The 25,269-nt window shown below is 39.9% G+C and overlaps 1 protein-coding gene and 1 long non-coding RNA gene across 7 annotated transcripts in view; one reads left to right on the top strand and one right to left on the bottom strand.

Moving 5' to 3' along the window:
- ARB2A (ARB2 cotranscriptional regulator A) overlaps positions 1-25,269 on the top strand; it is a 269,563-nt gene that overhangs the window by 231,635 nt on the left and 12,659 nt on the right. Inside the window, exon 11 of one of the 6 annotated variants that reach the window (XM_077347631.1) lies at positions 11,054-23,342. The exons of the other annotated variants lie outside the window; for them this stretch is intronic. Within the exon in view, the coding sequence (XP_077203746.1) occupies positions 11,054-11,229 (176 nt within the window). The 3' untranslated portion in view covers positions 11,230-23,342. Of the gene's footprint in view, positions 1-11,053; positions 23,343-25,269 lie in introns of those variants that run through there. 6 annotated transcript variants of the gene reach the window in all.
- Positions 23,342-25,269, bottom strand: part of LOC143842450 (uncharacterized) — a 32,735-nt gene continuing 30,807 nt past the window's right edge. The window contains exon 3 of the long non-coding RNA XR_013233124.1: positions 23,342-23,521. This is a non-coding gene — a long non-coding RNA (uncharacterized LOC143842450). The remainder of the gene's footprint in view (positions 23,522-25,269) is intronic.

The following is a 25,269-nucleotide window of genomic DNA, read 5'->3' as shown; positions in this document are numbered from 1 at the left end:
AGGACAAAATCTACAGTGAGTGGTAACCATTCACTTCAGTTGTAGAAAATAAAGTGCTCCTCTCCATTGGAAATGGAATAATGCAAGTCTCAGGATAGGATAATGGGCCACTTTTTGCCTCACCTGAACTGTATTTATAATAGCACTGAGTTCTATACGACAAAATGAAAGATCTGCAATATGGGACATAACAGCTTAGGCAAAAAAAAATGTGTTTTTTTTCTTGAATAAGAAAAAGTAAATTGCTGCACTTAGGATGCCATTATGTTGGTTGCAAAATCCAGCACAAGTGGTCTCACATCCACTGTCAGACCCCGCAGTTTTGTCTCTCTCTCCAAATCAGGAAATGGAAAACGGCAACCACAAAGACTTTCCAGAGAGTAAATCCCTTTCCTGAGAGTAAATCCCATAGAATAACATATGATTTGCTTTTAAGTCAACCTGCTTAGCTCCCTAAGTCAGTGCACATTGTTGTTTATTTCAGTAGGACTAGTGTGGGAAGATAATTCAGTGCATGTGCTAACAGTATAATTTATACAGATGCTTCTTCTAAAACTCATGACATATACAGTCTAGGTCATGTAATGATTCTTAGCACTTCCTCCGGCTCCCAACCTCCTGGAGAACTCCTGGAATTAAAACTGATCTTCAAACTACAGATTTCACTTCCCCTGGAAAAAGTGTCTGTTTTGGGGGGTAGCCTCTATGGTAATATACTCTTTTGAGCAGGAATTCCTCAACCTGGAGCTGAGAACCCTATTCAGCAATTATTAGTAGAGTCTAGCAGCCAAAACATTTCCAATAAGCTTCCAAAGGCTGTGGTAATGTGTAAGGAAACACTAGGGTAGAATTTACAATATTGTGGACTTTTGAGATAAGCAGATCATCCATGACTAAAATGCCCATAAACCAAACCTGTTTTAGCTGATCTCATCTAAAAGACATTGTGGGAATGACAACAAAGTATTTTCTTTTGTCTAATGCAGATTATTTTTCTTGTAATACTTAGGAGAAGAATGAGGAAAAGACTTTTCCAAATCCATATCTCTTGTTTAATTCACTTAGATATGTCACATCCATGGCTGTTTTTTCTGCTGCATGTACATACCCTTCTTATTATTTGAGTTTAGGCAAATCTTCGTGTTGACCTGATATGGACCAAAAGTGAAGATGTGGCTGACTGTATAATCATAAATAGGATTGGGATGATGGGAAATAAGGCCACAAACACTGAAGATCTTATGGTCGTAGGCAGTGGTCCCCAGCCTTTTTATCATCGGGGACCAGTCAATGCTTGACAATTTTACTGAGGCCCAGGGGGGGCAGCCTTTTGCTGAGGGACATCACCGCAGCCACCTGAGCCCCTGCTTTGCTTGCTTTCCCACCGGTGCCCTTGATTTCCCGCCTCCCACTGGGGAACGCTGCCAGCAGCAGCTGCGCAGTGTCACGCCAAGGGGGAGCCCCAGCCATGGTGGCCGCTGGAGAGCACCAAAGGTGAGCCAGTGGCAGGGCAGCCCCTGAGACAGCCACCGGGGAGGAGTACAAGGAGGAGCCACAGCCCGGTACTGACCGATCGATGGACCAGTACCAGTCCCTTGACCGGGGGTTGGGGACAGCTGGTCTTAGGTACTATATTGGCTAAGCTTAAGCACTGAGGTGTATCTCACAAATTTTTCACTGATGAAGAAAGGGAGAAAGGGTTGCTTTTGACCATCTACAAGACTTGTGCTGGAGATCATGATACCTGCATAGATGAAAGCCATATGGAAAAGAGGCAGTAGTAAGGAAGGGAATTGGCCAAGACTGAGAGTAAAAGTTGTTTGGAGCCACTGCATTGTCTCCATCCAGACAAGCTAATTCAAGCATCATCATGAAATAGGATGGTAACATCGCAGCCTCACCAGCTGTTGTGAAAATAAAACTAGTGCTAGACGATGGTTCATATTTCTGAAACTGAACTCTGGTTTTCTCATAACATTTACTAATCCTTCTTCCGCATGTATAACTTACATGACACATCAGAACATTACAAGTCACAACAGAACATTCTACAGCGCACAAGAAAATAAGAAATCCTAGAATAAAAACTTGGTCAGTTCTCTGCCATCAGTCTTTGGATTATAAACAACTAGTAATTAAGCCCGCTGTAACTGCAATACAGCGGGCGCTAGCTGGTTGTGGGCCTGCCTCCTCCGCGCCGTGGCCTACCCGGGTGTTCTTGGTCCATGGTGGGGGCTGCGCTGGTGGTGGCTGTGGCGGGCCATCCTTCGTCTTCAGCAGGGTATGCTGCATCTTCGGCCTCTGCTGATGGCCTCCTCCTTGGCTGACGTGGCTGTCTTGGGCGGTGGCTGTCTGAGGTGGCGGCCTGATGTGGCGAGAGGCGCAAAGCGCCTCTTGCCGCGTCAGGCCGCCGGGCAGGGAGCCCCCGGCAGCTGCGCTCCGTGCGACTGCCGGGGGCTCCCTCGGGTGGCGGCCTGACGCGGCGAGAGGCACAAAGCGCCTCTCACCACGTCAGGCCGGGAGCAACTGCGAGCCACGCTGTGCGCGGCTCATAGTTGCTGGGGCTGGGAATCAGAGGGACCAATCGGCAGGCGCTTTGCGCCTGCCGATTGGTCCCTCCGATTGTCTGTCATGAGGAAGGGTCCAATCCGGATTGGACCCTTCCTCATCCCGGACACATCCCGTCCCAGAACGCCATACTCTTTTATTTAGTCCGTGGTGCCCGTGGCGCCACGGGCGATGTACAGATAGTGTTAAAAATGAGTATGAAGTTGGAGTACACAAGACTTTGTGCGTGTTAGTAGTTAACAAAGTAATATTAATTTTGCAGTTCCTCTTTCATATGAATTTACCAACTGTAAGTATGCTTAGGAAATTGGAAAAGATGTCCTTATCAAGTGTGATTTTTTGGTTTAAAAGAGCTATAGTATGTACAATAGCAATTCACATTGCAATTATTTTACATTTTCCCATATTCTATCCTATAATAACTATACTATTTGTGTCAGTCTATAATAACAAGGAGACATCAAGTATAGACTAGAAGGCTGCATTATTTCCTTTGCTGCATAAATTATTCTTGTTCTTTCTCTCATCCTGGTATCCCAAAGGACACTCTTCCATCCAGACAAGCTAATTAAAGCATCATTAGGAAAAGCTCCTTGAGCAAACTCCAGAAACTAACATCAAGGCTGAATGGGTCTTGGATCTCACAAAAGCTAGAATAGAACCAGTGAAAGTCATCAATATGAGAACTCACTAGGACCTGGATAGTTGTGTGATAACTCTGAAGGCTGCTTTACATATTCTCTCTGAAATGGTAGCCCCTTTGCTCCAGCTAGAGTCTTCAACTTGCTACCTTTTGGGTGAGGTGGAGCACAAGGACAATCCCTTAAATATATGAATCCCAGTCCATGGAGGGCTTTAAAGGTAATAACCAGCACCATGAATTGAACTGAGAAATAAACTGTCAAGGAAGCTGTTTTAAAATAGACAATTTTTGCTGACAAAAATAATGACAGTCAAACTGCCAGGTTCTGCACCCGTTGCAATTTCTGGATTGTCTTCAAAGTTAGTTCACTCGAGAGAGATGGCCTCTGTAGCCCATTCACAGGCCGTCCTAGGCATTTGATTGACCACTCTGTGGAACAAGATGCTAGACTAGATGAACCACTAGTCGGATCCAGCAGGATTCTGCTGACGTGTTTTGCAGATGCCAATTCTACTCCATCCATCCAAACATACTCAAGCATCAGCTTTCCCAACCACCATGACTTTGGCCCAGTCTGGATTCAGCACCAGCTTGTTATACCTTAGCTACTTGACCGCAGACTTGGCATTCATTCCTGGTTGAAAATGATGGACCTGGCTCATTACCTCTATTCTGACCATCAGCATATAAATTTTTAGCATGTAGCTGAGACTTTTAGACAAAGTTGTGCATGACAGCATGTACTTGGAAATTCTCAATAGCTGCTGCTGTATTTAGAAACTTCTTCCCTTCAGCTTTAGCATCTTGCAGAAGCTGTGAAACCTTGTTCTGTCCAGATGGGCTTTTAGTGATCAGAGGCCTGATGGCACTTGGAAAAATTGGGCTAGTAAATATTTTTGTGTATTTTGAGATTTCCAAGGGTTGTATCTTAATATTTTATATGCTTTAGTATATGTTGTTTGTGATTTTAAAATATACTGTAACTGCCTATGGATATATCAGGACAGCCTGAGTTGAAATTCCATATGAATAACCAGCCAAGGAGATTGGTTTATATGTTTTTTTGTTCAAGTCATCTGAGGTATTGATAATGACTGTTAGATATCAAGGAGCTCCTGCATCATACTTCATTAAAACCCAGGCTAATTCCTTAAAGATATCCATTCAGGTATCTTGTGTAATCTTCTATCAGGATTGTATCTCCACTGCAGTTTGTAAGGCACTACCTGTTTGGACTAGGATAAAGACCTATTGTTACCATGAGCCCTGTTTCAAGCTAAACAGTCTGCCAGTCCTTTGTGGCTGCCATTTTTATCAGGCATTCAGAACAGCTTTCCTTTGCTGATCTGCCATTTTCGAACATATCACTGTTTCACTTGTATGATTTCTAGTGAGACAAGCTCAGACCTGGCTGCTTTTCTCTCAGTAACAGAGAAAAGAAATGTCTCTGGTGCCTACTCTGCAGAGAAAGTTCATTCATGTGTAAATTATCAGTTGGCCTTTATTTGCTCGGCCTGTGGAGAGTACACATGCAGATAAAAGGCTCGGTGGGTCAGGGTTTCGTACATGCCGGTTTCTCCAGTGGCCACAATGACACTGTTAGAATTGTTGTCAGAGATTATCAGGCCGCCTAGGATGTCTTATCGTTATTTACTTGCAGTTTACAGTGTTAAAATAAAATACAGCAAGTGGTCTCCTTTTAGAACATTTGAACAAAATCGATATTGTAACTGTTTAGATTATTAATAATACCTCTATTTTATCAAAAATGTTCAAAACCCCCTACAAATCTGTGGGATGATGGTTTCTACTCTTGGATGTTAAAATAACTATATTTGAAATATGCTTTTATTTCATGAATTAGTTGATCTCTAGCAAGGAAGAGACAGTTCAGTTTGCAATACTCAGTGCTTCCTTTTCTAATATGTACAATTGCTAGTGCTGTTACTGAATCATGCTGCACTGATTTAAATCTGTCACTGTTATTTTCTGTTGCTCAAGATATTTGTTGTACATTCGTCCATTCTGTACATATGTTTGTCCTGGCATAAGAAATAGGCAGCAGCTGTAATCTATGTAGAGTCAGTAGAAAACATTGTTTGATCTGCAAGATCAGTAGCCTGTTAGTTGCCTTTCATGGAAACATAATCAAGAATCATTAAGGCCTATTAGCAGTTGTGTTGTCAGTACATTTTCTAATGCCGTTTTCAGAGCCCCAGTTATCCTCACTAAAGTAAAAGTTGTTAACCTACAACTGTCTCTTAGTTACACAAGGTTGATCATCAATGAGATAGGATACTAAGCTTGTGAAATGGAAATTCAAGGCCCATAGGATTTGATCCATCAGGTCAACTTCAATGTAGACATTTGGGACCAACCTGACATTGAAAGGCTGGCAACAAGGTCATAACTGGAAATAATATTGTTAACATATCTGCATATGTTTATATTAAAACTCCTGTTTATTTTATTTAAATTGATAACATCATTTTGCATTAATTTTTACCTTCCTTTGCAATATTTTTGCTAACTTTGTTCCTGGTTATATTCAATTTTGGATCTTTTGTTGCCATTCAAATACACAGCCACTTTGCTTGCTTGCTTTTTAAAAATTGCCTTTGAGAATTATACTAGTTACTTCAACATCTTAAATGCCCAACTAGTTCCTTTATGTGTTTGGGGTGGGGGAAAGAGATTCCCTACTTTTGTTTTTATGTAATAGGATTTTAATTATTTCTTGAACTTTTCCTGTTTGGCAGAATGGAAGAGTTTAGTGCAAAACACTCTGGGAGTCTTGGCTCTTGCAGTGTTTTTCTACAAAAAGAGCAAATCATAGCCACTGGCACAAGAAGATAAAAGTTCTTTCTAAAGATGACAGTAATTCCTTCACCAAAGTGCATGTTCTTTTGGATTCTTGCATTTAAAATGTGTTATATGGTGTAGTCCAAAGTGCTGAAGAATGGGAATATTTGTTGTTCAAGTTGTTGTTATGACTGCTGGTGTGAATTAGTAATGGCATTACTTGTCAAAGTGGCTGATTTTTGGTACTTGAGCTGATCCGGGGGGTGGGTTGCAAAGTAATATTTAATCTCACCATGACTTCATGGACATGCCCACATGATAACAAAGCCAAAGTCAGTTCAGAGTGAGGGAGGGGTAGATCACACATGTTTCTGGAGAGTGTAGGTAACCAGTGTATTAGAAAGGTGACGTAGAAATCCTAGTGGATGTAGTTACATCTTAACTGATTGGCAAGGGAGCTCCTTTCCTATGGCAACTTTCCAGTGGGGTACTGTTAACATCTAGTCTTGCTCATAATGTAAATCATCAAGTTTCTTTACCGTTGAATCCAAAAGCCATGTCTAGGTTTCAATCAAGAGTTGCCATTCTTTAGGATTGGCCCCTGAAGAACACCAAAACAAGGAAATACCGTGAGGCTGTAAGAAAAGTATGTTTATGTATGCCAAAGCATTAACTGTATATTATTAGAATACGGTATATGTCATTGCAATATATTAATAGTAGAGTCCTAAGCAGAGTTGCATACTTGATTCCATTGACTCAGTGATTTAACTATGCTAAGGTGTAACTCTGTTGAGTACTTTATTAAAGTTTTGCATTTATAGTGCATCTTTTTGCATGGGTATTTCTATTAATGTTTGAAATAGGAACTGGTGGTAAGCTTGCCTCTTCTCTTTGCAACCCCTTAATTTTCATAGCATAATCGTATCTAGAAACAGGTCTCCTCTAACTCATTTTCCTTTCCCACCCCACCAGTGCTCAGTTGCTCTCAGAAGTCCATAGTCCCCGGACGCCAATGAGCGTGAAGGATACATGGTGTCTGTGGGAGAGAGTGTTCTTTGTTGTCATTTAAAAATGAATATTTGCCTGCATACCAAGACAACTGATGAGTTTGCAGAAACCCATATTATCTGCGGTTAGTCTATTTTACTATCCATTTGATATGCATGTGACAATCAAGCTTATTGTTAGACAGCCCAGCTCATAAGGAACCCTGGTGAGGACCAAGTTAGTAATCCTTCCTCCCAAAATCTTCCACTCTAAACTTATAGGTCTGAGTGGGCTAATTTCTTCTCCTTACTGCCTTTAAGTGACATTCATCTATTCTCATCCTTTGGTGCTCCTAGAGAACATCCAGTTACCAGGCTATCCCAATCCTTAGTATGTAGAAATCCCTACCTTGTCTCTGCGTGGCCTGGGTTTGCAGTTTTTATGATCGCAATGGGGTTGTCCATCATTAGATATAGTGACACCTGGGGGGTCACCATGAATTGCATGGAGGGAAGAATTCGGAAATGTCCACCACCCAAAATACTCCCCTTAAAGATTGTCTAAATTCTCAGGGCTTGAACAAACTAACTTCCCTTCACCCCCCTGTTTCCCCCTAAAATGGAACATATTTAGTACTCATCAGGCCAAGGGTGCTTTTCAAAGCAGTTCAGAAGTCACATTCAAAAGCAAGAAATGTAAACATTCCACTGGTTTGCTTAAGGTTATCCTGAATAGAGTTTTTTTATCTGCAAAAATAAGCAGATAAGTTAGGTGGCAATTCACTTTAATAATATCAACCTGTTTGTACAGTAACAAAACAGAATATTTGGCAGGCATCTGTGAATACAAATATGTTTCACATCTATGATTATACTACCTAGTATACAAATATACCACTATCTTCAACATATTAACAACACTTTGTGGCAGTTTTCCTGAAAATATATTTTATACATCTGTGAAGAGATACACATGATATAATTATATGACAAAATAAAAACACTGTAGGTAGCAAGCAGATTTGTTTATGTATATACTGATCTTATTCACCATGATAACTGAACTCAAATTTATGGTATTATTTATAGGCCACAGTTCTCTGTTAACTTACTTTAAAATATCAGTGCCAACTTTTGAAAGCAGTAGTATGAAAATGACAGCCATAATGTTACAGATATACAGAATCCTGTAAAAAGAAATGTACTGTACAAACTTCTCTGTCATTATTTCCATTAAAAAGCACTGGTGGGGGGAGGTGTGTAGCACCTAGAATCTGTTTTCATATAGGATACTGAATAGCCTTTTTGGTATCATACTTTTAGTTATTAAAATGTTTATAACCCATCCTGTCTTACTTAAAACCCCATTAGATAGTCTGCCTCTGTTCTATGTTGTTTCATAGGAGCAAATTTTTAAATACATAAATATAATTTCAGGAGTTTCAGGTAGCCATGTTGGTCTGCAGTAGAAGAACTAGACTGTTTCCACATGGAGGGGTAAAATGTGAGTGGCTTCCTGATTGCAAACACAGGATGGTAAATCTTGCATTGCAGCCCTCCTCACAGGGAGACTCCTCTGTTTTGCCTCCTGACAAGGCTGCAAGAGAAAGCAACACAAACACATCCCTCAGCTCCTTGGTTTGTCAGTCACAGCAAGCCACCAATCACAGTACAGCAACTATATCGTGACTGAAATTTTGTGTCCCCACCCGAGACCCCCCCATTTTTAAAGGTACTTCCGCGTTGCTGTGCGTAATACCACAACACAGGTATATTTTGAATAAAAATCAACACTGCCATATTGCTATGGAGAAATGCTAGAACGATACAGCCTCTTTTTGGAATTTGTGTTCTTTTGCAGTTTATTTCTGTCTGGATGGATTTCTGAGATACTGAATATGGTCCCTGGAGCCCCAAAATACATTTTGTTCCAATTGTTGGCTTTAAAACAGAGCGCTCAGACCCCTGTATGATAAAGGTAAAGGTAAAGGTATCCCCTGTGCAAGCACCGAGTCATGTCTGACCCTTGGGGTGACGCCCTCCAGCGTTTTCATGGCAGACTCAATACGGGGTGGTTTGCCAGTGCCTTCCCCAGTCATTACCGTTTACCCCCCAGCAAGCTGGGTACCCCTGTATGATAAGACAGCCCAATCACCCCCCCCCCTTTCCAGCTCATTTCCCACCTCCAGAAAACAGAAACGTGGCTGTTATTGCCTGCCATGTTATGAGAAGGCTGGAGAGGTAACTGACGCCCAAAACAACATTTTATGTAAATGGTTGGCTTTAAAACAAGGTGTTCAGACCCCTGTATGGTCAGGAGAAGGATGCTTGATCACCCCTCTCCCCTTTCCCAGCTCATTTCTTACCTCCAGAAAACAGAAAAGGGGTTGCATTTTGCCTGCCTGATTCCAAAAAGACCATGGACACTTTAAAGAAGATTTTACCCAAAGAACTTGTGAAGCCATTTTGTACAGTGCAACCCTGTTATCTGTCCAGAAAAGCCCTGTTGAATAATACAGTTTTACATAGTTTTAGGAAAGCCACAAGACTGGGATTCTTCCTGAGCTCCCCAGAAAGGTCGTTCCATAAGATGAGCCACAGTGGAAGAAGCAGGTGTACAGGCAGTTGTTGGTTGTTTTTATCATGAACAACTGGGTTATCAATTTTTTTATCGTAAAGGCACAATATTTTTCACAATAGAATCAGAGTCCAGTAGCACCTTTAAGACCAACAAAGATTTATTCAAGGTGTGAGCTTTCGAGTGCAATCACTCTTTGTCAGACTTTTATTGTACTACTTCAGACCAACACTCATTTGAATCTATTTTTGACAAGACACTTTTTGTGAACATTATTACAGCAGAATTCATGAAATTGGTATACTTCATCCAATAACAAGAAACTATGTGTTGTAATATAGAATATCTTCCCATATGTATGCATGTATGCACGTATATATGTATGTAATGTGCTTACTTATTTTGAGATTTCTTAACCACCCCTCTCTAAAACTGTTCTTGGGGCAGTGTATATCAGTAAATAAAATACAAATATAAATCTGAATAAAATACTAAAACTTGGCTAAAACCAATTTCCTTAAATTCCCACTTTGTTCAAAGCATAACATCTGAATGAGTCAGGTGAACTAGCTAAAATGTATTTCAGAAAGGCCTAGCTTGTAATGGGGGTAGCATCTGTTATCTGTTATATAAGATGTTTTGTCTGGAGTTAAAAAAACAGAGATCCTTTTACTCAGTTCTTCTCTGGCCTTCCATCAGTGGCAAACTGTACCATTATTTGCAAAGAAGTGTGAGCAGGCAAATACTCACTGAGACATTCCTTCTAAGGATGTCATTCTTTCTAGAACCTGAGAATCTCCTGGAATTACATCTCATCACCAGAGTACAGAGATCGGTTCCCCTGGAGAAAGTGGCTGCTTTGGAGGGTGGACTCTGTGACATTATACCCCACTGAAGTTCTTGTTCTCCTGGGGCTCCATTCCCAAATCTCCAGGAATTTCCCTACCTGCATCTGACAACCCTACCCCCCATTCTCAGCCGGTGGCCAGGGGGGACCTGACAACCCTGATTCCTACTCATGACATCAGTCCATTTCCCTTTTTTACATTTCCAGGCCCCTGCCTGTTCTGTACAGGAAAGGAGATTCTGGAACCACTTCTCCTTTCTAGAATACAGGTTTTAATCTTGCAGGCGGGGAAGTGTACTTGACAAAATTCCTCATCTGCTGATTTCTGTGAGACAATGTCTGTGTAACCGATCATATACTTGTCACTCAGGTGGAAAAGGAAATTTCCAAACTCAGTCCCTGTATGGTGCAGGTCATAGAGTACCCATTCCTGTCCTCAGTACCATGCCTAGATCATATCATGAGTGACCCAACATCATGCTACATGTGAACTTTGTGGGTAAATGGTCAAAGCAAGTTTCCCACATTTGCAGATTTCACATTCACGTCCCCTCGAGGACAGAGTGTGATTGATTACGGCTTATGCACTTTTAACTGCTTCCAAAATATTTCTTCTTTCTCTATAGAGTCACGTACTGAGAGTGACCACCTTCTACTGACTCTAAACTGGGATCATACTGGGATAGATGTTTACAGTCCCAGTGTATCTCTACCAGCAGCTCCCACTGAATCTTGTTTGAAACGGATTAGATGGTCCGCTAAGATGAAGAGATTACATCTCTTTTGGAATCTGAAAGAATGACAGAACTTCAGAAGACTTTAATTAACTCAAGCTCACCTATGACTGCTGTAGAGCTGTATTCTCAGATAGTTGACCTTTGCGGCCTTAAAGCACAACCAGTCCGTAACAAAGGCAGCAATTCCTCCTGGTTTGACCAAGAATGTCATATCTCAAAAAAAAAACTGAGAGAGCTATTTAGACAGGCCCAATCGTCAGAGGATCTGACTATTATCCACAGTTACTTTGAACAAAAAAAGCAGTATAATTATCTAATCCGAGAGAAAAAAACGGCTTTATTCTCACAATAATTGGGCCTGCCTATTTGATATTGTTAAATCCAAAAATTCCAAAGCATTCTGATCAGCTATAAGAGGACCCTTGAGTGGGAAGACTGGTAATTCAGAACTTATTATTGCCCCCCAAGTTTGGGTTGATCATTTTTCTGCTCTATTTAATGTCCCAGCAGCTCCAGAAAATCTGCTGGATGACTCCATCCCAACTAATGTCCCTAGATGGTCCCCAGTTTTGCCTGACGAAGTAGAGGAACTAATTCTGAGCCTTAAGATAGGGCATCCTATCAGCTGAACTTCCAAAAAAAACAACCCTAAATGGTGGGCTCCACTTTGGCCAACTTATTTACCTTAATTGACTTACATGGGATTGTCCCAAGTTCTTGGTTGAATTCAATCATTGTTCCCATGTTTAAAAATGGTGACCATAACGACCCTAATAATTTTAGACCTATTAGTTTATTATCAATTATTATAGGTAAGATTTATGCAAAACATCTTGAACGGCGCCTAACTTATTGGGCTCGCTCTCAAAGAATTATAGGTCCTGAACAGATTGGTTTCTTGCAGGGTAAATCTACTATAGATCATTGTTTAACTCTCTCATGCCTGGCTGAGAAATATACGTCCCAAAATGGTAAGAGGCTATACACAGCTTTTATAGACCTTAAAAGTGCCTTTGATAAGATAGATAGGGATATACTCTGGAATAAATTGCGATTAATGGGTATGGAACCGAGACTTGTGTTTCTCATCCAAAAACTTTGTGTCCACCTCCTGTCAAGTCCGGTATTCTTCAAAGGGAGACTTAACCTCTAAGATCTCAATGACCATTGGAGTTAAGCAAGGCTGTATTCTGGCCCCCTTGTTGTTTAATTTATTCATTAATGATTTAGCGCAAAAACTGGAACCTATTAATGGTCATCCCCCAAAACTTGGTTCCCAGCATATTCCTTTGTTGTTGTATGCCGACGATACTACAATACTCTCATATACAAGGGTTGGCTTACAACGATATTTATCCACCTTTTACCAATATTGCCAAGATAATAAGTTAGTAATTAACTATGGTAAAACAAAAGTTTTGGTTTTCTCTAAGAGCTGGCATGCAATGACTTAGTCTATTGGAGGCAATTCAATAGAACAAGTCAAAACATTTAAGTATCTAGGTGTTACCTTCCAATATGACCAGAAATGGCGTTCCCACTGCCAACAAGCTATCAATCTGGCCAAATCCTCATCTTCCTTGATAAAACAGTTCTTTTTCACTGCAAAAGGTAACCAATTTATTCTTGCAGCAATTAAAAATTTTAATGCCAAAGTAATGTCCCAGCTCCTGTTTGGATGCCCCTTATGGGTTCCTGCCTTTAACAAATCTACTGAGGGTATTCAATCTGCTTTCTATAGGCAAATTGCAGGGGTTCCCAATTGTGTCTCCTACCATGCCATTTGCGCAGAATTTGGCCAAATTAGGGTAGAGACAAGGGCCTGGATAGCTACTTTTAAATTTGGGGTCAGACTATTTTTTAGAATAGAAACTGGCAGCCTTTTAACTTCTCTAAAAAGTGACCCTCTTAAATTTCGATGGTTCCAGGCTATTGAACAAAAATTAGTCTCCATTGGCATCGATCTGAACTCCCTACTACCTCTGGAAGAAAAATGTATCTTCTGGATTATTAAACAGAGAATATTAGACCATGAGCAGCAGGAACTCATACCTACCCAGCCTCGAGTCTGCTCACCAGCATTCCTTGGCATCACTATGCAGAGAAACATTATGCCTACATATTTGCATCTTCTTGATGTCCCACCCCTGAGAAGAGCTTTTCTCCTGGCACGAATGAATGCTTTCCCCTCAAAGGTCTTAGAGGGAAGATTCCACCGTATCCCATACCATGCGAGACTCTGTCCGTGTGGTTCTGGCTGCCCTGACTCTGTCTCACACATTTTGTTAGACCTTATATGAGCAGTGTCGGGATGACAGCTTTGTTGCTTTGCTGGGAAACAAGCCTTCTGTAAGTAAATCTATCACCTTGCAATTTCTGCTCTCTGACAAAGACCCAGAGGTAACCATTTTAGTTGCCAGAGTTTTAACTAAGATGCTTTTATAATATGCTGCCTACCTTGTATTTTATCTTTTATAGTTTATTTAATCATTTTAAGATCTGTTTGGTTATGTAACCCCATGGCCTATTTTATTATTTTGTTGAAATTTTAAACCCGATTTTTATATGTCTTATACATATTTTATGCCAATAAAAGGTGACTGACTGACTGACTGACTGTGAACTTTGTGGGACTGTAAAAGAAGTAGGGCAGGATTCATGTCAGGAGTGGGGAATTTCCAAGCAATGCCAGCCATATTAAGTGCCTCAAGTTAAATCCTAGTATGTCTGAACTGGTACACAGATATATGGTTATTGTAATCATCCTGATAATATAAATGAATTTTGGAGTATAGGGTGAATTTCATATCACATGGAGAACAGGGACAAATAAGAGACAGTTGATTCCTCCTTTAATGCTACAGACATATTAACTGATATTTGTGACTTTGATCATCTTCAGACCAAGTATTGTGATCTGCAGTCTTTATTCCTCATTGAGAAGTCTGTTTTTCTGAGGATTTTCATAAGATGTAGAGTGAGCAAAAAAGAAACTGTAACATATGGCATATCATATTTTTAATGTTCAGTTAGCAAACACTCAGCGGCTACCAAAAATAGTAACTATCATACCACTAAGAACTATCAATGCACTGCAGCTTAGTCATTTTGGCATTAGAACTAAATAAAGATGTAGAAGGCTTTTCAAAAACAGGCTGATACATGAGAACTATTTGATCCTGTTCTTAGTTGGGAAGGGGGACGGTCAGAGATTAAAAATACTAATTAGAAAACTGAACGTTTCATACTGAACTCATTATGATTATAGCATTTAAAATATTCTTAAAGTTCCTGTTTTTATAGTATCTACATTGTAGATTTGCCAAGACTGCCTTTCTGCTAACCTTCTTTTCTGTTTCTTCTAAAAAATGTCATTTAAAAGTATTTATTTACAAAACTTTTACTCCACCTTTCTGCCACCAAGGTGGTTTGCAGATTAAATGCATACATATTAAAATTCATCTTATAACTATTAAAAATCAACATAATGTACACATCCAAAACATTTTTTAAAAAACTACAGGGCAGAAAGGAGAGATCACTGAAAGAACACCAGATGAAACCCAAAAGATTCTGTCAGAAGATGGCAGACAAAACGAACAGATGAATCTGCCTGAAGATAGAGTTGCAGAGTTTTTGGTGCCACAACACAGAAGGCCCTCTTCTGGGTTGCGACCCACCTAATCTCAGAAAGCAAAGGGCACCCAAAACAGGGCATCTGAAGAAGACTGTAGTAGTTGGGTAGGTTAGTATTAACTCGTTACATAGTTTGTTATAAACAATAAGATCTGGGTAGATCTAGGGTCCCTCCCCAGGACCCTGAACACCTAGGGCAGAAGGTGCCCCCCCTTGCCCCAGAGGTCAGCTGGCAGTGCATGCTGGGGTGATGCTATTTGGCCCATTCTGGACTGATGAGTTGGGAAGGAGTAGAATGGGATTGTGCTGCCAGAGGATTTTATAATTTGCAATTTTTACTGAATTTTATTGGGGTTTTATTGCAAGCCGCCATGAGCCAGTTTAGCCTGGGAGTGGCGGTCAATAAAGCAAACTAACAAAATAATAATAATAATGAGAGTGCTAATGGAATCTGCCACTGTTCGTATTTGCACTCTCTATAGTAGCATTGATCAGGATCACTAATATATTTCAATCTAGTCTGTTACTTTTGCTTCCAGTGAGTAATGGTACTTGATAAGGCTATGCTGTTAACCATTGCTTATGGAGAGGGGCATTCTACAAATAATAATAAATAACTAAGACTGGTCCCACTCCAGCCCCATCCTTTCAAAAAAATTATGTTGACAATTCATCTTTGTATACATCAGTAGGCATATTTATAAGACGATTAATAGCTGTTACATGCAAGTATTTTTAAGAAACTGTAGACAAATGTCCTTTACCAAAGGGTCCTATGGAAAATTAGCAGGCATGGAATAACAGAGTGTTGTGGAAGTAGGAATGGAATGAATACAACTCAGCCATGAAGCTTACATTAACTAGTCATACTCTCTTGGCCTAACATTCTTTATAGGGCTGTTATGAGGATAAAATGAACACAGGGAGAACCATATATACCAAAGGTGTCAACAATAAAGCCCGGGGGCTGGAACTGACCTGTTCAGGGCTCTTATCTGGCCCACGAGCAATTGACATGGCAGAGGAAACAAAAGCTTGTTTGTGGGGAGGCAAGTGAGTGGAGCGATTCCAATTGTGACTTCAGAATGGCAGAACATGGTAAGTTGGGAGCCTCCTCAGCCACATTTGTGTACGGCATGCATCTCTGCTCAGCCTGCAGCTCTGTTGATGTTGTCCCAGGTGGCTGCCAGGATTGACATTTGTGATCCTATGCTGGAGCCTGCTGGTAGCCAGCACCACTGCTGTATTCACGCAGCACTGTGTTTTGGCCCAAAGGGGCAACCTGCAGCAGTTAATTCCACACATTAGGGGCCTAGTCTTGCCATCGAGTATGCAGTTCGGTAGCTTGTTCTCTCTCCTTCCCCAGCCTTCGGCCACAAGTGTCTGTTGCCTCATGGGAGGAAGCATTCTCTGGCTATACTGATCATTGGATGGCCTGAGGCCTCTGCCACGTTCACAACTTTCTTGCATGTGGTGCTTGCTCCTCCATCAGATGATCTGGTGGTCTTTGGTCGGGGGGAGGGGGGATCCGCTTAATGGGGATGACATAGCTTGCCAATAATCTCTGGCTTGGATTCCCAGCATTGCCCAGCCATAGATTGCCTGACAGATTTGCCTGTTGACTTTAGGAGAGGGGTTTTAATGGGGTATGCTTTTAGGTAACCCACCTTGAGCTTCAGAATAAGGTGGGCTACAGATTGAATAAATAATAATAATAATAATGCAGTCATTTTCTCCAGGGGAATTGAACTCTATAATCTGGAGATAGCCTGTCATTCTGGGTGATCCACAGGCCCCACAAACAGGCTGGCAACCCTAAAATTGGCTGTAGGTATTCAAGAAGATCTTGGTCAGTTAAAAATTCACTGAATCGCTATTCCAAGTAGGTCAGAGAAATAGAAAACATACAAATCCAATTAAAACAATTATTAGGACCAGAGCTGAAAATAGCATAGATGGAGTTTGATTAAGACTTTATTAATGTTCGCAAGGATCACAGTAACAAATATGCCTTTCCTAATGAGCATCTTCCTTTTCTGTATCTTTCACAGCCCTACCATATTCTTCTGGAGATGGGCAGATAAGAATAGCATACAGTATTCTAAACAAAGCCATATTATAATTGTACATAATTGTGTTAAACCTGATTACTTATTTTCAGCTCTGGTGGCAGGTTACAGTGGCTGAGCGATAGGGTTGTGAATGTGCTGCATAGTGCAGGGGGTTGGACTAGATGACCCCTGCCACATCCTTGAATCTTCACAGAATCAGCCTTTCTGTCAGATGGCCATCCAGCCTCTAGATCCTTTAGTTTCCAAGATTGTACTGCTTCCATGTAGGTCACATATAATAACAATATAGGACTCAGTTATCAACAGCTCACTTTTCGTTAGTGACAGTTAATAGGTACAAAGGACATCATCAAGAACATCATCAAGAATTGTTTTCCTAAGCATGGGTCCCATACCGAATTTCTTTCAAAATGCTTGAACTCTGCTTCTTGAAGGAAAACACTGACAGTCTCAACCAACAATGAATTTTTCAGATGCTTCTCTGATGGCCCTGAGCACCTGTCAAAAGTGCAGCACACAAATCTGCCTTATTCCCCTTATGATATCAGCAATTGATATTGGCTGAAACTCAAAGAATGTTTCACATTTGGCCCCTACAGACAATATTCTGTTTCCATGGCAGTGTATTCCTCAGTCCAAACTAGGGGAAGTGCATTCAGTTAATCCAAGCTGAAAAAATACCCGAGAAACACTTTATTGGTATTTTTGGAGTATTAGTTCAGCCTGATAAACATTTTGTTATTTTTTGGCTATCCTAAATTAGTGAGCCTTAAAATTCCAAAATATTCAGGCTTTACTGGACCACCATATAGCCACAGTTGTGAAAGCTTGGAGAAGACATTTAAAGGGATTTCGACTCTTAAATGCCTTCAGAATGCACTCATGGCACTGCTGTGGCTTGCAAAAAGTATTACATTTTAAAGAAGAAGAAGAAGAAGAAGAAGAGTTGGTTCTTATATGCCGCTTTTCCCTACCCGAAGGAGGCTCAAAGCGGCTTACAGTCGCCTTCCCATTCCTCTCCCCACAACAGACACCCTGTGGGGTGGGTGAGGCTGAGAGAGCCCTGATATCACTGCCCAGTCAGAACAGTTTTATCAGTGCCGTGGCGAGCCCAAGGTCACCCAGCTGGTTGCATGTGGGGGAGCGGAGAATCGAACCCGGCATGCCAGATTAGAAGTCCGCACTCCTAACCACTACACCAAACTGGCTCTCTGGACTGTTCCCTCTAAAGTTTAAATGCCTTGGAAACAATGGAGGATTGGGGCACCTTCTTTGAGGGCCCATAGAATTAGACCCCCTCGTCCAGTCTTTTTCGAACTTTGTTAGTTGTTTTTATGAGAAGCATCCGCAGCCATGCTGCCCAGGGCCCCAAATACCCCCAGATCAATTCTCCATTATAGCATATCGGGACAATTCACTTTAATCCCATAAACTATAATGGGGCTGGGGGAAAATCAACATTCCTGAATATTTACCCAATCCAAATACTATACCAGTACTGGGATTTGGGAATATCAGGAAATACCAACTTTTTACTTGAACATGAAAAATAATGGAGGCTTTTTGTATGTGTTTTTACATGCTCCTATCCCAAACATATCTGTAAAACATAAAATGGAAAAGTTACTGTTCTGGGACTTGTTACTGAAAGCAGAACAAAAGTCAAACAATGGGTATTAGACAGTTGGGAAGTAAAATGTTAAAACAACTGTTTTTCTTGGGTGTTTTGCTGATATAATATTTATAGATTGATTGTGGATATCACACACTTTGTAGAAGATCACATGGGATTCCTGTTCAGTAATTCTTAGCAGGTAACTTACCCATCATAATCTTTTGCTCTTAACTGTACAGAAACCTGATATTTTAAATTACACATTCCAGCAGTGAACATGGTAGTCCTGTGTCAGATCAGCAAAATGGGACCATCCACAGACACGGTAAAGGAGTCTAGATTCTACATACTTGGGGAACTTTCCCAAGTATTGGGGGGGGGGGAGTTTAGGTTTCTTTAAGATCCTAGTAACAGTCTTGCAATTGACAAAAATATTGTCTTGTGGTATCATTTACAAAAAACTGTCCTGTAAGAAGAGGAGTGGATTTTAAGAGTTTGATTGGCTTTGAGCATAGTCTAAGGAATCTGACGAAGGGAGCATTGACTCTTGAACGCTTATATACCCCCCAAAATCATGTGAGTCTCCAAGGTGCTACTGGAATCAAATCTAGCTGTTCTGCTGCAGACAAATATTAAATCTTGATATCTTTTGATCCACTAGTAGGAGTTGTAAGCTCCCTGTTTAGTACTATGCATACTGTTAGCACTGTGATCTCATTGTTATAATGATGGCATATGTAAAACATAGATGTGGCAAGGGCAAATCAGCCCTAGAGTAGGCTAAGTTCATGACAGGAATTTATTTGAATAGTGAAAAGGCTAGAAGCCCTGCTGAACTGAACATTCTTGGGTGACAGATGTCTAAAATAAAGGAGCCAAAATGCTTCATGGGGAAAACAGTATTGTTTTACAATAATTGTTGCTATGTTTACTATTCTTGAATCCTGTTTCTCAGGTTTCATGTCTGTTTCCCATGGAAGGAGAAACAGATGCACCACAATAGTGGTAATGCAATTATCATGATGTGTGTTAATATTCCAAATGATGACTTCTTCAAGAGTAGAACAACCTCGGTCACCTTTCAGATTCTTCATCAGAACTCAAATAAAATACCCAGCTGCTAACATACAATCAAAATATTAGTTTCCTTTGATGGATAAGAATTTGTCATTTAGAAAACAAGCCTGAACACATTGTTTGACTCCAGAGATGCAAACAGATTGTGTATGACAATGCCATCGGAACAAAACATCTTTTCACAAAGTACAGCTTCAGTTAAATAATCCTCATTTTAAAATGGTGATTAATGAATGGATTATCAATTAATACAATGAATGTTTTTAGCCACATATGCTAATTTCCGTGTTTAGCTGTATTTGATGCAATTCACATCTAAAAGGTTTTTAGAATGTGCTTCAAGCAGCAAAAATAGAGTAGTTGCATGGAAAGTTCTTGGAATGTTGGAAGTTGGACTCTGGAACAGTGAATTCTTTTTTTAAATCACATATTTATTTATTTATTTATTTATTTATTTATTTATTTATTTATTTATTTATTTATTTATTTATTTATTTATTTATTTATTTATTTATTTATTTATTTATTTATTTATTTATTTATCATACTTTTATACCGCCCTCCCCGGAGGCTCATATTGGAGTTACATGAGCCATAGTTTAGAGGCAGAGCTTTTCTATATACTTCAACAGTACCAATTTTGTACACTTGGTGTAAACTACTGATTAATTTGTTAAGTTTAAGTTTTATATAGATTTAGCTCACTATCTGCCTGTTTAGATTATAATACACATATTTATATTGATTTCTGTAAGTTATAGAGGGGAATCTTTGTGCTTCAAATTGGCTATAAATTATAAATAAAATATATCTCAAAAGGCTGTGCATTAAAAGAAACAATGTTCTTACAAGACACTCAGATGTAAAGCTCTTTAGTGCTATTAACTTTATGGCTGCACCATTCAGTAGCTGACCCGTAGCAATGTTCACCATCCGTAAAATCATAGACCAGATGACCATCATCTGCCATTTCCAGGAAGAGTCATTACTAGACCACTGCTCTGGTAAATAGTAAATATTCACTATATAAATATAAATTTATTTGGTGGAAAAACAAAATTATCTTGCCCTAGTCAGAAAAGTAGAATGGTATACCTGGAATGAATATATTTTGTAGATAGTATGTACCAATTTCTGAGAACCTACAAGAGCTAATTGGATGCTTTCTTTTTCAAAAGAGGATTCATATCACTAAGGAGGAGTACTTAGATCAGAATCAACTTAAATCTCATAATAACTGTAGAAGTATATCTGATACAATCATTAAGGTTGACCTTCTGGAGAGAGAAGTTATCCCACATTTCATATCTGTCCAGGGCATCACAGTATGCAAGTCTTTTGGTGCTACACCAGAGTTGAATAGGGGGAAAGGCATACATGACAACTTACAAACTTGTGTTTACAGAAGAGAAGTTACGCACTTTTATGAGTGTGCAGCTCCCAAATTACTCTACTTATGCTAGTAAAATTCTAATGTAAATGTATTTTAGCTTATCTAGACCCCAGCATATTGTTACTGGGTAGCATTGTCTGTCCTTCATGATGTCACTGTTAGAAATAACACAGATGGTATGGGATCTTATTTAATGATTCAATGTACCTTTCCCTTAAATAAAATGGGATATGTTTCTCCATTTATAATGTGATTTTAGTACTCTACCTACACCTATCACATTGAGATTAGTTAGATCTTTACAAAAAAGCTAATATGAAAGCATTCAAATAGGCCATGAGATATGTATTAAGTTGGCGTTGCCAGTACAAACTCACCTATATTAGGAACATGATATCAATTTTTCTCTACACACCATTTGTGGATAGGGTATTTTTACCCCCAGCAAGCTTGAACTGAGGCACTTGCTCAAGCACTATAGAATTGTGAGTCAAGAAAATACTTACATATAAAAAGCCCAAATTTGTAATCTCCAGAATCTGTTTTCCTTATCACAAATGGTTTTTAGGAGGACATTAGTTTACAAATTACAAATTGCAGCTATTAGAGGACTTGGTTTTCACAGAAATGTTTATGAAGGTACCATCTGACTGCAGCTAAGCAGAAAGTTGCTAGGTCAGTCCAAGCAGGTCTGAGGTTTTAATACACTAAGGGAAAACTATTTTTTCTCAAGGTTTTTCTAGAAAGAGTTCATTACTAAGTTATATACAGTGCTAGATGATGAGAACTGGATCATAGGCAACTTTGGGAAATCTGCCATTATAAATTATGTAGCTATTTGCTAGAAGCAGCATCAAAAAAAAAATGCCACAGCATATGTCTAGGTGGAGATAGTATTTATGATCATAGAAATAAAGATTTTGGCAGCATTTATATACTACTCAAGGCTGAATACTTTGAGGACAATAGACTACTAGAAAATACATTTTATGATGTGTGAAAGCATCAAAGGCGCTTCAATGGGAATATAGAATTCATGAATTTGGTAAACTTTAAGACTCTTGATTTATGAAGGCATATCAGGCTTTGTGATAGGGGTGCCAAGCCAAGGACTCACCCGCCCCCTGGTCCTGTTGCCCACCACCACTTCTGTGGGAGAAAACTTAAAAAGTAAAACAAGGCCTTGACTAGTTACAAGAGGTTCTTTCCTGGCAATTCCTAGAACTTCCCAGAAGTGACAAAGGGTAGCTCTAGGAACCATCAGAAACACGATAGTAAAACCAGACATTCTTACTGTGGTATTTCCAGTTATTCCTAGAGCTATCTTTTGTGGCTTCTGGGTAGCCCTGGGACCAGGAACTCTGTGGTAAGAACTTCCTGTAAATAGACAAGGCTGTTTCTTATTCATTTTTCTCCTAGGATACTGGCAACCCACAACTCCATGGCATGAACATAATGATGGTGATTCAGTCCTAAAGTTTTCTCCCTTTATTGCTTTTCCCATGGCTGAAACTGTTATTTGCACAACTTATATTTCAGTTCTCTGTTAAGTTTCTTGGGCCCAAACCGACAGACGAGGCCTTCTCAGTGTTTGGAGGGGTACTTTTTAAAAGATTCATCGTCCCTCGTGGTTTTGCCTGCGTGCTTAGATGGTATCTTGCTTAACCATACAATATAGACAAGGTATAGTCACTTGGATATTCAAGACTAAGAGCTGAAATTTTATCTATACGGTGTTGCTAAATGAGCAGCAATAACAAAGCAGAGTAAGAGGCAATTTGTTCAAGTAAATGTTATTGATAATAATTTTTTTCATGACTATGTTATGCCTTGTCATATTTCCATCTTGAAAAGTACCATATTTGCTTTGATAGATTTTACTATGTTTTATGCTGTAATATAGTATTCTGTGTGGCCAATCTTTTGTATATTTTAAACTGTCATTATTAAGACATATTATAAATAAGAAAGCCACACATTCTAAGCTTATTTATGAATCACAGTGTATGACTCTTAATAGAATACATCATCTACAGTGGCACATACCCAGCCATGCAGTTCTCTTTGTGGAAGTGTGGGCTGTAGATTCCACCTATTCTCCCCATCTCACTGGAGACCTCCACTGATCCCAGGAACAAAATGGGAGGGGCTCAGCTTACAGTAGGAAGCAGAAAAATCTCTGCAAAGTTTGCAGATGTTTGGATACATGCCAGTGTTCCCAGATCCTGGGTTTGTTTTGTTTTGTTTTATAGTTACAAATATCTAGACTCCCAAGTTTAAGGGTTTGAAACAGAGTTACAAAAGTAAAAAATCTCCTGTATTTCATATGTATAAAGGAGAATCAGAGGAGTTGAAGTGTCAATGCAATCCACAGCAGAGGCCTACACAGTTCACAAGCCTCACCTTTTCCGCACCTCAGTTTTGCTGCTGTTTCCTGGCCAGTTGAATCCCCAGCTGATGCTCTGATTTTGCAGTATCCCTTCCACAAAGGACATTTATTTAAGGGGTCCCCTCCTTTGTCAGTGTCAGAACCTCCTTCTTTTGTGCATGTGCATATTATAACACTGTAAAAAAAAAGGCAGGATGCTTTGCGGGGAGCAGCATGTTTGGTGCCATTTCTAAAGACCCCTGCCCCTCCTTAGCTGCCAACAGTGAAAATGGCTGGCAGTCGTGGAACTGGATACACCAGTTCATGAAGCATGCTAAATATGTCCCCATGTACTTAGCCCATGACAGAGTATCCTTGTCTTGCACACGCAGTAATGTTCTAACATAACATTGTAAAAAACAACAACAAAAATCTCATGGTTGCTGACATTGAAATGTCTGCATTTTAGGTTGCATATATTGCTTGCCCTTCATATATGCTTGTTCTTTGCATATCATGTTTTTCCATATTCCATCTCTGTTTGCCCAGCTAAAGGGGAGGAAGGAAGATACATTAAATCTGGCTTTAAGAGACCACCACTGCACTAGACTATGACATTTCAAAAGTCCTCTGCTCTTTCTGTTAATTGTGGAACTAGATATATCAATTCAATAATTATGAAGATGCTAAATGTCATCAGCACTGGTAACTCCTCTCTTTTTTTGCATAACATCATAACATTAAAAAAGAGAGAACAATAAAAGTAGGTGGCATCAAAACCTACCCACAAAAAAAAAATGGGGGATTGCACGGAGAAACCTTGTTACCCATTTTGTCCCATGGTATAACACTGCTTTAGTATAATGGGGGGGAAATGTGCCATAACACAATCAACACTTAGAACAAAACACCAGATTGCTCAGGGGACAACCAGAGGGTAGTGAGCATGTGACACTGAGGACAAAAATGGCAGCACAGCAGAAAACCAAATTCGAATCCAAGAATTACTCACTGGAAAACTGTGAGGAAGAAAACTGGAGGAAGAAATACATGGCTGTAAAGGAGGATTTGGAAACCACAGGGTAAGAGGGCATGAACTTTGTATTTACTCTTGGGGAGACCAAATATCATGCTGGAAGTTTTGCATTGCTCCATACTTTTGTTATTGTTGTTGTTAGTTACAAAGTCGTGTCCGAACCATCGTAACCCCATCGACAATGATCCTCCAGGCCTTCCTGTCCTCTACCATTCCCCGGAGTCCATTCTTTATGAATGCTAATGTGGGGAAATGGTAACAGTACCTTTAAATTCCCCAGTGCTGTGAGAGAAGACAAAGCTGTGGCTATTCTCTCCTACACATACTTGTCATAAAGAACAGAATCCTGAATGCTGCCTCGGGAAGGGCCAAATAATTGAACCAGGGATGGAAGGAAAGGAAAACCCACAGCTGTCTTTTAGTTTTCGGCTGCATCTGGAGAATGAAAAGGTACAATGTGGATCTTCATGTTGCAGCTCTGTGTGAAAGCATTTCAAAGAAATGTGGGACAAATATGATACCTTGCCCTTTGCCGGGTGTACAACAATACGGAAATGGGAACAAGTGCATTGCTTATAAATCTATACAGACATGACAAGAATGAAGCATTTGATGCTGATGTAATACTGGGGTATCATTAGTCTATCTATCTATCTATCTATCTATCTATCTATCTATCTATCTATCTATCTATCTATCTATCTATCTATCTATCTATCTATCTATCTATCTATCTATGCACTTTTACACCCTCTCACACCCCCTCTCCATTGTGAGGGCCAAGATTTGCCCTTGTATTTGCACAGAAAGCTATACTACACAAAACTTCAGGGAGAGTTTGAAATGGCAGCTCTAAATATTATTTTAACAATGTATTTATTAATGTAGTTGTTCCCCAGCTTTCTCCC

The sequence above is a fragment of the Paroedura picta genome, chromosome 7, assembly GCF_049243985.1.
Source record: "Paroedura picta isolate Pp20150507F chromosome 7, Ppicta_v3.0, whole genome shotgun sequence".
Classification (NCBI taxonomy): domain Eukaryota; kingdom Metazoa; phylum Chordata; class Lepidosauria; order Squamata; family Gekkonidae; genus Paroedura; species Paroedura picta.
The sequence above is the reverse complement of the archived record's forward strand: the minus strand, read 5'-3'. Positions and strand labels throughout refer to the sequence as shown.